General features: G+C 49.9%; 1 protein-coding gene across 1 annotated transcript; it reads right to left on the reverse strand.

Moving 5' to 3' along the window:
- Positions 1-842: 842 nt before the first annotated feature.
- LOC139604428 (olfactory receptor 14J1-like) lies at positions 843-1,922 on the reverse strand (the record flags this gene model as incomplete). The annotated part of the gene is made up of 1 exon (XM_071455577.1): positions 843-1,922. A coding segment is annotated over one exon (765 nt), but the record flags the coding sequence as incomplete, so codon positions are not given.
- Between the last annotated feature and the right edge of the window lie 10,574 nt (positions 1,923-12,496).

A 12,496-nucleotide genomic window follows, 5' to 3' on the forward strand; every position in this document is an offset into this window, starting at 1 on the left:
AGAAGGCAAAGGTGAGGCAAAGGAAATGCTCAGGGCAGTTTGGGGGTGGCTGCCAGGCAGCCCTGGCTCTGAGCAGCAGCATCTGCAGTGGCACAGGAAACTCCCAGCTGATGGGAACAAACTTTCTGGCTGAGTGCAGAGGCCAGGACAAAGCTGAGTGGTTTCCCTGGTGTCCCGCAGCCCTTGCTGGCCCCAGGGGCTGATGGCATTTGTGCTCCCTCAGGTTCATGTCCCCACAGCAACAGCATGGGGGTGCTGCCCCTGCTGTGTGCAATGCAAACAGGGGCTGCTGAGGCAGTGCTGCCGTGTCTGTGCCTGCAAGGATGGGGCACCTGTGTGAGCTGGGGGAGAGGCCAGGGCTGCAGAGGGGGGATGTTGTTGGCAGCTGCATGAGGACGCTCTGGGACGCTGCCCTGGGCTGTGCAGCGCACTGGGCATGGATCAGCCCCTGCTCTGCTGCTCCTTCCCGTCTGCCCCAGGGCCCTTGCAGAGCCCCAGCCATGCTGTTTGCCCCCAGCCTGCCCACGGCCAGCCTGGGGCTGCTCACGGGGGTTTCTGTGCTGAGCCTTGGCCTGGCCGTGTTCTTGAGAGAGCCTGGGTAAGGAGCCTGGAGCCCCCAGGGCCTGGCCTGAGGCGTCAGCGCTGCCCCAGCAGTGCCCATGGCCTGTCCCTGCTGCAGCCCCGGCACTGCCACCCCCAGGGCTGTGCCCGGCCCCGAGAGCACTCAGGCCCTGCAGCAACACCAGGGCCACCAGGGCAGCGGGGCAGGGCCACGGCAGCAGCACTGGCAACACCAAGTGCTGCTGCTGCTGCTGCTGGGCACAGCTGCTGGGCCAGCACTGATCTGCCCCAGCTCTGCACACAGACATTGCTGCTGCAACTCCAGAGAAGGCAACACAAGGGCATCTCTGCAGAAAACTCTGCTGGGAGATCCTTTATTTCCTTTAAAGTCACAAATAGCACAGCCCCTCATTGACAGTCTATGGCCACAGGGAAGGTGGAGAGAAACAAAATGAGAAATGGCACAAACAATTACATTTATTTGTGGACAACATGAAAAAATATAAAGAAAACAAAAAGAACCTTAAAAATGAAACCAGCAAAAAGTAACAAAAATAAAATTTATTATAAGTGATTTGGCAAAATAGGCCAGCAGTTTAATGTTCCTGAAACCATCCAGTCATCAGTCTCCACACTGCAGCCTTGAGCTCCTGGTTCCTAAGGCTGTAGATGAGGGGGTTCAGGACTGGAGGCACCACCGAGTACAGAACTGACAGGGCTAGATCCAGGGATGGGGAGGACATGGAGGGGGGCTTCAGGTCAGAAAATATACCAGTGCTGAGGAACAGGGAGATCACAGCCAGGTGAGGGAGGCAGGTGGAAAAGGCTTTGTGCCGTCCCTGCTCAGAGGGGATCCTCAGCACAGCCCTGAAAATCTGCACATAGGAGAAAAAAATGAACACAAAACAACACAATGCTAAACAGGCACTAACTGCAATGAGGCCAAATTTCCTGATATAATGTTTCGAGCAGGAGAGCTTGAGGATCTGGGGGAGTTCACAGAAGAACTGGCCCAGGGCATTGCCATGGCACAGGGGCAGGGAAAATGTATTGGCTGTGTGCATGAGAGCAGTGAGAAAGGCACTGGCCCAGGCAGCTGCTGCCATGTGGGCACAAGCTCTGCTGCCCAGGAGGGTCCCGTAGTGCAGGGGTTTGCAGATGGACACATAGCGGTCGTAGCACATGATGGTCAGGAGGAAATACTCTGCTGAGATGAAGAACAGAAAGAGAAAGAGCTGAGCAGCACATCCAGTGTAGGAGATGTTGCTGGTGTCCCAGAGGGAATTGTGCATGGCTTTGGGCACAGTGGTGCAGATGGAGCCCAGGTCAGCGAGGGCCAGGTTGAGCAGGAAGAAGAACATGGGCGTGTGCAGGTGGTGGCCGCAGGCTACGGCACTGATGATGAGGCCGTTGCCCAGGAGGGCAGCCAGGGAGATGCCCAGCAAGAGGCAGAAGTGCAGGAGCTGCAGCTGCCGCGTGTCTGCCAATGCCAGCAGCAGGAAGTGCCTGATGCAGCTGCTGTTGGACATTTGTGGTGCCTTGGCATGGGGATCTGTAAGAAAAGTAATCATGGAATAGTTGGGTTTGGAGAGGACTTGAAATATCCCAGCACAGGCTGGGGACACTTTCCCCCCACTGCCTGCCCAGGGCTCTGCTGCCTGGAGCTGTCCCTGCCAGCAGCTGCTTCCCTGTGCCCAGGGCTGGGCCCTGCCAGTGCTGCCAGAGCCCAGCCCAGCCCTGGGGGCTCAGCTCTGCCCTGCAGAGCCCTCCCAGCTCAGGCACTGCCCAGGGGCAGCTCTGGCTCTGCAGGCTCTGATGGCAACGTCAGAGCAACCCTGAGGAGACTGGAAAAGCAACACGGATGCTGCCTGTGAGGGGCCCTGTGCTGATTTCTGTCTCTGCCTGCTTTATTCAGATCGGAGAGAAATTTGGTTTTTTTCCACCTGAACTGAGACATGAATATCTATGTGCAGTTTCCCATTCAGGCAACCCAGAGCAGTAGAATAAAAAAGCAGGATCTTCCCTTTTATGCAGCCTCTGCCTTGCTGTGCTCCCTGTATAATCTAATTGGAAATGTTCTGCAGTTAAATGCCATGCTGCGAGCAGTCCTGAACAATGCAGCATCCTCCCCACACAAGGAGAACACTCCCAAGCCTCACCAGCTGTCTCCTGCCACCCAGATCTTGTCCCCCAGTGCTGGGAACAGCTGCCAGGGCTGGCTGAGAGCTGTCCCTGGCAGGCAGCAGAGTCCCTGCCCCAGCACAGCACCCTGGGCTGCAGGACCCTGCTCTGCAGGACAGCCCTGGGCACCCCTGGCTGCTCTGCACAAGAGACAAGCAGAGAATGTACTCACAGGCTCTGCAGGCATTGGCATGTTCCAGCTGCAGGAGATGGCTCCAGGAGCTGCAGCTGCACTGTCCTGCAGCCAGAGGTTCCTGTGCCAAGGGCTGGCAGTGATTGTGCCCCAGGCACTTCTCAGCCCCTTCCCAGCCCTGCCTGATTGAAGCTCTCTGTGCCTCTGGGCTGTGCCCGGGCTGGCTGCAGGCAGTGCCCCAGCCCTGCTGGGCTGGCACAAGAGCTGCTCATCAAGAGAAATGTGCTTTTGAAGCTCTTCTTGGTGACCAGGAGCTGCCTCTGGGCCAGGAGCCCAGCCCAGCTCAGCAGCACAGACACAGCACAAGGACTTTAATCAGCCTCTGGGGCTTTGTGCTCAGGCCCTGGACATCAGTCCCTGAGAGGGAGCTGAAGAAACCTCTCCGGAACTCCAAGGCAGAATCCAACTCCAAACTTTCTTGGACTTTTCATGGGTCCCAGAGAGGGACACGACTGAGCAAGTGTCCCCAGGCCCCAGGCAGAGCAGAGAACTGCAGGCAGTGATGACAGGTGGGAACAAAGAGAAGCCAAGTCTTGGTGCCCTGGGGCACAGCAGGGTCTGTGCCAGCAAGGGCTGGGAGGAGACACCTTGTCCTGAGGCCCTGGGGCCTCCTGGCCCAGCCCCAGCCAGGCTGGGCACTGTCAGCCCCTTGTGCTGCCCTCAGCATCCCCCCCTAGCCCACATCCCAGTGGCCTCAAGGATCTGCTGCAAGGAGTCCCTGGGGAACCTTGCTCAGCAATGGCCCTGGGGGCTCCTTCATGCTCCCTGCAGGGACTGCAGGTTTTTCAAAGGACTTTGGGTTTGGCTTTTGCCTTGCAGTCTCTGAGAGGTTTGTGCAATCCTGGCCTCCAATTATCTGCTGTAATTAGTCCCTGGAGAGGCTTTGTCAGTAATGACACTCAGTGGGGCTCATTAATGCTTCAGGGTACTTCAGTTATTTGAAAGTACTTGGTGTTTCACTTTTGGTACAGACTCTGTGAGAGGTTTGTGCACCATGGCCCCAATTATCTGCTTTAACGAGTCCCTTGAGGGCTTTGCATTGACATTTAGTGGGGCTCATTAATACTTTGAAATACTCAAGTTTTTTAAGGTACTTTGGATTTTCCTTTCTACACTGAGTCTCTGAGAGGATTTTGTGCCATCCTGGCCTCCAATTCTCTCCTCCATGGAGTCCATGAGGTACCCTGTGTTGGAGATGGACCTCAGCAGGATGAGGTCCTTCATGCTTTGAGACACTTTTGGGTTTTCTTCTGACTTTGACTCCTGCAAAGGTTTTTGCAATCTCCTCTCAGGCCCTGAGGTTCCAGGGTTTAGCTCCAAATGCACCACAGGGCTTATTAGGATGAAGCATCTTTTGACAAACCATGGCTCTGCCTTGATTTCCCTCTGGTCTAGTCCACTTCAGCAGGACGGTTTCCTTTTACAGTTATGGAGAAGTATTTCAATGAGCTTCTAAGAAACATGTAATCCTATTTTAAAGAGTGTATTTTATGCTGTTCTCTTTAGAGAAGAGGTGATTGCAGCATTCTGTGATTGATATTGATCCAGGGTTTCTCCTAAGGAGGTCTGGCCAGATCAGTGAAGTTGTACCTTGAGGTCTGACCCAGTGAGGACAACTTTTCCCACATTCCCCAACCCCATGTGAGAAATGATTTTTACTTTCAAAAATTTAAATGGTTTATTAAGACTTTATCAAAATGCAACAGAAGACTGAATAAAGAAAAGAATACAGCACCGGGACCAAAGAATTCAGTCACTGTGTGCTCATCTACAAAATGGATGCTCTGTCTTTTACACCTCTAGCCCCTCCCAAAGTCTTGTCAATCGACTCCTTCTCTGTCCAGTGCTGGAGATCACTGTCTCACACCTTGATTGGAGGTCAGGTGCTGCCATAGGAACAAGCCAACCCTCCCAAATGCCCCAGCTACTGAGGCCATCCTGTGATAGCAATGCAAGGGGGAGGGGAAAGATAACTGTACATCTACAAAATGTCCCTTAACATATATTTAATATTCACCCGTTAATTGTGAGAGTCAACCATAGGGTTACTCTTCTATAACAAACCCCCCTTTTCTTTTTCTAGAAGTCCTTTTGCTTGAACAATTAAGTAAAACTCTGTCTCTCTCTTGTATGAGTCATACCAGCATCTGTTGATGTGGGCAAGGAGAGTGGGAACAGGAGAAAAAAAGTCTCAGGTTTTCCATAGACACACTCATTTGGAATGGACAAAAGGGCATCCCAGAGGTCCAGTGTGCCTTTGACTCCCATCTACCGTGCCTGTGTGGCTGCTGCCCATAGTTGGTGCATCTTAGGGGTGAGTACAGAGGCCAACTCGGTCCTGCCCTCCAGTCCCTGTTGAATTAAAAGACAACTGAGGAATTACAGAGGTCTGGAATGGCCTTTTGTCCCTACCTTACCATGCCCATGGGGTTACTACCCACAGCAGGGCTATGGAGCCTTCTTGGTAGCAAACAAAGGGGTCAACCCGGCCTTGTCCTCCTTCCTTTGTCTTATTTTCTTAAAGAAGCTGTCCCATTGCCTTTTACAGTCCCTTGTGTACTTCCCCTCAACAGATGCTGGTAATTCTCACCCATGAAAACAGGAAGACAGTTCTCGAGCTGGCTGGTGGAAGCTTGACTCTGCTTTTTGGGCGTCTTGGTGTTTTCCTGGTTGTCTTTGAGTGTCTGCTTGAGAGTCAATCTTGTTTCACCCAGCCTGGATGTTACAGTCCACTCTTTGGCTTCTTCTCCTGGGCCTTTGACTCTGTTGCCATGAGTCCATCCCCGCTCTGCAGCTCGCACGGCCGATTCGGTGGTGAGCAGTGCCTGAAAGGGACCTTCCCACTGGGGAGTTAGAGGCTGATCTCTCCATGGCTTAATCATCACCCAATCCCCAGGATTAATATTATGGATTCTGAAATCCAGGGTGGTAGTTTGAGGAATTGCCCCTTTATGTCTTAGCCCTTCTAAGGTTTGTGCTATAGACATCACTTATTTCTTGGCATTGGCTTCCCCTTCCTCATGGGTGGCAGCCTTCTGGGGTGAGGTCAGGAAGGGAAACCCAAACATCATTTCATAGGGTGGGACCCCCAGATCTGACTGGGGTTGGGTTCTAATTCTTAATAAGGCCAAAGGGAGACATTTTATCCATGACATTTGGGTTTCAATCATTAGCTTAACTGGAGCTCTTTTAGGAGTTTGATTCATTTTCTCAACCCCACTGGAACTCTGTGGATGCCATGGAGTGTGTAATTCCCATTTTACTCCCAGGGCCTGAAAGGCTCTCTGAAATATCTCTGATGTGAAATGAGTTCCCCAGTCTGAATCAATCCTGTTTGCCATCCCATATTGGGGAATGATTGATTCTGGAATTGTTTTACTCACAACATTGGCATTGGCTTTCACAGGGTGTACCACCTCTTCCCAATGAGTTACGTAATCTGCTATTACTGGCAAAAACTTCCACCATTGTACCTGGGGAAGCTCAATAAAGTCTACTTGGATGTTTTGGAAGGGCCTTAAGGCCAGTTCTCGCCCTCCTCTGGGTGTTTTCGTCATGATTTTATTATTCACTTGTTGACAAATCACACCCTGTTCAGTTATCTGCTTAGCTATTCTGAAAATTCCTGTGCATCCCCAGTTCCTTAGAAATTGATCACTCAGCGCTTGTGTACCCCAATGTGTTGTCCCATATATGCCTTCTAGCATTTCCCTGGCCAAGGGTTTATTCAACATTTGCCTCCCATCTGCTAATCTCCACTTCCCTTTGTTGTCTTTCTTGGCTCCTATTTTAAGGAGTTCTTCCTCTTCTGTCCCACTGAATACAGGGACTTTTTGCATTTCTCTCATGGGGGTTAATACTATTATTAGTTTTTCTGTCTCTGATTCAGTTGCATTTTTAGCCTCTAAATCAGCTAAATTGTTCCCTTGTGCCCCTTTTTGATGTCCTTCAACATATACCACCGCTACTTCCTCTGGTAATTGTAAGGTTTCTATCTCTTCTAAAAGAAATTTTTTGTGAATCAGTCCCTTTCCCTTTGAATTTAAAAGCCCCCTCTCTTCCCAAATTTTTCCAAAGATATGCACTACTCCAAAAGTGCATTTTGATTCCTGTATATATTTTGTTCCCCGTTTTCTGTGCCAATATTTCCAGAGCTCCTTTTAGGGCACACAACTCATATTTTGGGCTGACCAATTGGAAGGTAACTTTTCTAACTTTTCCCTTTTCTATGGCCACCAACCCTTCATGCACTATAGCGTACCCCGATACCCTGTGCCCCTTTATTACCCGTGAAGATCCATCGATGTACAATCATTTTCCACCTTGGAGTGGTTGATCTGTTAGGTCCTCTCTTCCTTTAGTTTGATAGTTTATAACCTCTAGGCAATTATGTATTAGTTCCTCACTTGGTTCTCCATACAAGAACTGGGCAGGGTTGAGTTGGTTACTCACAATCAGCTCTAAACCATTATCTATTAAAATGGCTTCATATTTTAGCACTTGGGAATCAGTGAGCCATTTCTCAGCTTAGGATACTGCTTACTGAGTTTGGGATATATATCTTCAATTTTCCCCCAGAGGGTAATTTTTTGCTTTCTGCTATGAGTAGGGCAGTCACTGCCACAGCCTGAACGCAGGTTGGCCACCCCTGGCTGACAGGGTCTAGCAGTTTTGATAAATAGGCCACTGGGTTCCTGGATCCTCCCCAGTCCTGGGCTGACACTCCATGTGCTACCCCTTTTTCTATATCCACAAAAAGATAGAAGGGTTTGTCTAAGGCAGGAAGACTCTGTGCCAGTGCACTGACTATTTTTTGCTTTAAAGCTTCAAACTTTTGTTCATTGTCTTTTTCCCACCTAATCTCTTCTTCTGCTAACTTTTCATACAAGAACTGGATGGCCTGCGTGTATCCTTCAATCCATAGCCTACAACATCCCAACAGGCCTAAAAACCTTCTTACTTCCCTCTTAGTTTTTGGCCATGGGAGTGAGACTATCCCCGTGATTCTCTCAGGGTTCAGCCCCCAGCTCCCTTGACAAATCACATGTCCTTGGTATTTTACTTCTCACTCTACAAATTGGAGAATCCCTTTTGATACCCAAAGTCCTTGGTCCCTCAGAAAACTTAACAACACCATGGTGGATTCCCAAACTTCTTTTTCTTCCTGTCCTGAGAAAAGCAAATCATTTACATATTGGATGAGCTACATCTCAGGTTTAATGGAGAAGAGCTGTAGTACTTCTCCTAGGCGTTGACCGAAGAGGTTTGGGGATTCGGAAAACCCTTGGGGTAACCCAGTCCATTGAAGCTGTTGCTTCCTCCCAGAACTGAGGTCCTCCCATTCAAAAGCAAATATATCCCACTTTCCTCTGCCAGTGGGTATGCCCAAGAAGCATCGTTTAGGTCTATCACGCTAAACCACTGGGATGTTACTTAGTAGTGTATAGGGATTTGGCATTACCGGATATGGATTCACAGTTCTTTTTGTCACTTCTCTCAAATCTTGAACAAACCTGTAAGTCCCATCTGACTTCTTTGCTGGTAATATGGGTGTATTATGGGGGGACATTTATGGTTCTAAGGTCCTGTCCTCAAGTAGGTCCTGGCTCCCTGGCCGTAGTCCTTGTCTCCCCTCCAGGGAAAGTGAGTATTGTCATACCCAAACTGGATGGTTTTCATTAACTACTTTTATTACTATAGGTTTCATGTTTAATTTACCTCAGTTTTTTGGTTTTGCTCACATCATGTCATGAATTTTCTCCTCATTTTCTTCCCTTATTGGAGAAGCTTAACTACCATTTTCCCTTTCACTGGGAGCACCCCAATGTCAAACTGCACCTGTAAATCCTGTCCTAAGAAATTTCACACTGCTTCTGGAACTAACAGAACATCCCCAATTCCTATTTTATTTGTTCCTTCAAATTTTATTTGCTTTATAACAGAGGCTTTGAAACCTTTGCCTTGTCTAGGTTTGAAAAGACAAGTGTCTGCTAATGAAGGTAGGAACTGCCCCTGAAATGGAAAATGTAAAACCCCTCCCTCCAAATTGTTAACGTTTTGAAATTAAGGGGGCTCTCAGGCACAGATATGGGAGCAGGAATAACAGTTCTTTATTAGCAAAGAAAATCAAAATAAAATGAACAATGCAGTAATACAAAACAACACTGATAGAATCAGAATATGACCTGGCACCCTGTGGGTCAGGGTGTTGCTAGCAGTGCAATGAAAATAGTGGCTGCAGTCCTCCTGCAGCCTTCCTGCAGACAGATGTGGTTCTGTTGGAGCAGGGATGCTGTAGAAGGGTGTAGTCTTCCTCTGAAGATCCAGTGGTGGTGTAGATGGGCCTGGTCTTCCTCTGGGAATCCAGTGGAAGGGGCAGGTGCTCCTCTGGGAATCCAGTGGAAAGACTGTTCTGGTGTCCCAAAATCTCAGATTGTATCCAGGCAGGAACGCTTGGCTCCTCCCTCTGGGGAGAGCATCTCACAATGGGAAGATGTCATTTTATCAGTCATGCAGTGACACTCAATGGCCCATTAACAGCAAATGTCTGCCCAGAGGGAGGATTGGTTTGTGGAAGAGATAAAGAAAAACTGCCCAATTAACAGATGATAACTGGCCCACCTCTAACAGATGGGAATTGAACACACACATTACCTTGCAGTCTAGGACATTATCCATGCCTTCTTCTATTTCCATCTGCATCACAATGAAACCTTACACACAGCTCTCACTTATGACTGGGTTTCCCTGTGGTGCACAACGGCTTTCCCCATCTTTCTGCATTACCCACCAAGAGTAACCAGGTCCTTGAACAAAAACAATCCCACAGATGGGTTTGTCTTTGCCTGAGGTGGGAGTAATCCAAACAGTCTTTCTTAAGATACCTTTCATGTGTACAACAGGGACTTTTCTCCATCCACTGTGTGCAGGGGTTCCCTCTGGGCAGGACCAGCTCAACTGATGGACCCTCTGGTGTTGACCATCCAGGTGGCTTTTGCTAAGGTCATTTCCCAATTTCTAAAAGTTCCCTTGCCAAGTGCCTTCAGGGTAGTCTTAAGTAATCCATTGAACCATTCAACTTTCCCAGCAGCTGGTGCATGATAGGGGATACAATAGATCCATTCAATGCCATGTTCTCTGGCCCAGGTGTTGATAAGGCTGTTCTTGAAATGGGTCCCATTGTCCAACTCAGTTCTCTCCAGGGTTCCATGTCTCCACAGGATTTGCTTTTCCAGGCCCAGGATGGTGTTCTGGGCAGTGGTGTGAGACACAGGGTAGGTCTCCAACCATCCAGCGGTGGCTTCCACCATGGTCAGCATGCAGCGCTTGCCCTGGCGTGTCTGGGGCAGTGGGATGGAGTCAATCTGCCAGGCCTCCCCATACTTGTACTTGGACCACTGCCCACCATACCATAGGGGCTTCACTCGCTTGGCCTGCTTGATGGCAGCACACGTCTCACAGTCATGGATAACCTGAGAAATTCTGTCCATGGTTCAATCCACCCCTCACTCTCGTGCCCACTGATAAGTGGCATCTCAACCCTGATGACCTGAGGCATCATGGGCCCATCAAGCTAGGAACAACTCCCCCTTTTGTTGCCAATCTAAGTTTATCTTGGACACCTCTATTTTTGCTGCCAGATCTACCTGCTCGTTGTTTTGGTGTTCCTCATTGGCTCTACTCCTGGGAACATGAGCATCCACATGGCAGACTTTCACAGGAAGCTTCTCTACCCTGGTAGCAATATCTTTCAACTCTTCAGCAGCCCAAATTGGTTTTCCTCTACACTGCCAGTTGGCCTCTTTCCACCTCTCCAGCCATCCCCACAGAGCATTGGCTACCATCCATGAATCAGTGTAAAGGTAGAGCTTTGGCCATTTCTCTCTTTCTGCAATGTCCAGGGCCAGCCGAACAGATTTGGGTTCTGCAAGTTGACTCGATCCACTTTCACCTTCAGTGGCCTCTGTGACCTGTCCTGTGGGGCTCCATCCGGCTGCTTTCCACTTCCCGTTCATCCCTACGATGCGACAGGAACCGTCAGTGAAAAGAGCATAGCGTGTTTCCTCTGGGGGCAGTTGGTTATATGGAGGAGCTTCTTCAGCATGTGTTACTGGTTCATGTGCCTCTTCATCAGTCAGACCAAAGTTCTCACCTTCTGGCCAGTTTGTAATTATCTCCAGAATCCCAGGGCAATTCAGGTTTCCAATACAGGCACGCTGTGTGATAAGAGCAATCCATTTACTCCATGTAGCATCAGTGGCGTGGTGCGTAGAGGGAACCTTGCCTTTAAACATCCACCCCAGTACTGGTAGTTGGGGTGCCAGGAGGAGTTGCGCTTCAGTGCCAATCACCTCTGAGGCGGCTTGAACTCCTTCATACGCAGCCAAGATTTCCTTCTCTGTGGGAGTGTAGTTGGCTTCAGACCCTCTGTAGCTTCGACTCCAAAATCCCAGTGGTCAGCCTTGAGTCTCCCCAGGCACCTTCTGCCAAAGGCTCCAGGACAAGCCATGGTTCCTGGCTGCAGAGTAGAGCTTGTTCTTCACCTCTGGTCCTGTCCTGACTGGGCCAAGAGGAACCACATGAGCAATCTCCTGCTTAATCTGGGCAAGGCTTGTTGCTGCTCAGGGCTCCAGTGGAAAGTGTTCTTCTTGCGGGTGACCAGGTAGAGAGGGCTCACGATCTTGCTGTACTCAGGAATGTGCATCCTCCAAAAACCTATAGGGCCTAGGAAAGCTTGTGTTTCCTTCTTGTTAGTTGGTGGAGACATCGCAGTGATTTTGTTGATGACCTCAGTGGGAATCTGATGCCGTCCGTCTTGCCACTTCACACCCAGGAACTGGATCTGTTGAGCAGGTCCCTTGACTTTGCTCTTCTTGATAGCAGAATCCTGATGATCCTCTCTCCTTTCTCAAACACTTCCATTGCCGTGTGCCCCCACACAATGATGTCATCAATGTACTGCAAGTGCTCTGGAGCCTCACCCTTTTCCAGTGCACTCTGGATCAGTCCATGGCAGATGGTGGGGCTGTGCTTCCACCCCTGGGGCAGTCGGTTCCAGGTGTACTGCACAGCCCTCCAGGTGAAAGCAAACTGAGGCCTGCATTCTGCTGCCAGAGGAATGGAGACAAACACGTTAGCAATGTCTATAGTGGGTACCAGTTTGCTGCCTTGGACTCCAGCTCGTACTGGAGTTCCAGCATGGCCGGCACAGCAGCGCTCAGTGGTGGAGTCACTTCATTCAAACCATGATAGTCCACAGTCAATCTCCATTCTCTGTCAGACTTGCACACAGGCCAAGTGGGGCTGTTGAAGGGTGAGTGGGTTTTGCTGACCACCCCTTGGCTCTCCAGCTCCCGGATCATTTTGTGGATGAGGATCACGGCATCTCAATTTGTTCAATATTGCCGGCGGTGCACTGTCGAGGTGGCAATTGGCACTTGTTGCTCTTCCACCTTCAGGAGTCCTACTGCAGATGGGTTTTCTGATAGTCCAGGCAAAGTGTTCAACTGCTTGATGTCCTCAGCCTCTACAGCAGCTATGCCAAAAGCCCATCTGAGTCCC

The sequence above is a fragment of the Agelaius tricolor genome, unplaced genomic scaffold (assembly GCF_023055355.1).
Source record: "Agelaius tricolor isolate 1412-34295 unplaced genomic scaffold, bAgeTri1.0.p SCAF_51, whole genome shotgun sequence".
In the NCBI taxonomy this organism is placed as follows: Eukaryota; Metazoa; Chordata; class Aves; order Passeriformes; family Icteridae; genus Agelaius; species Agelaius tricolor.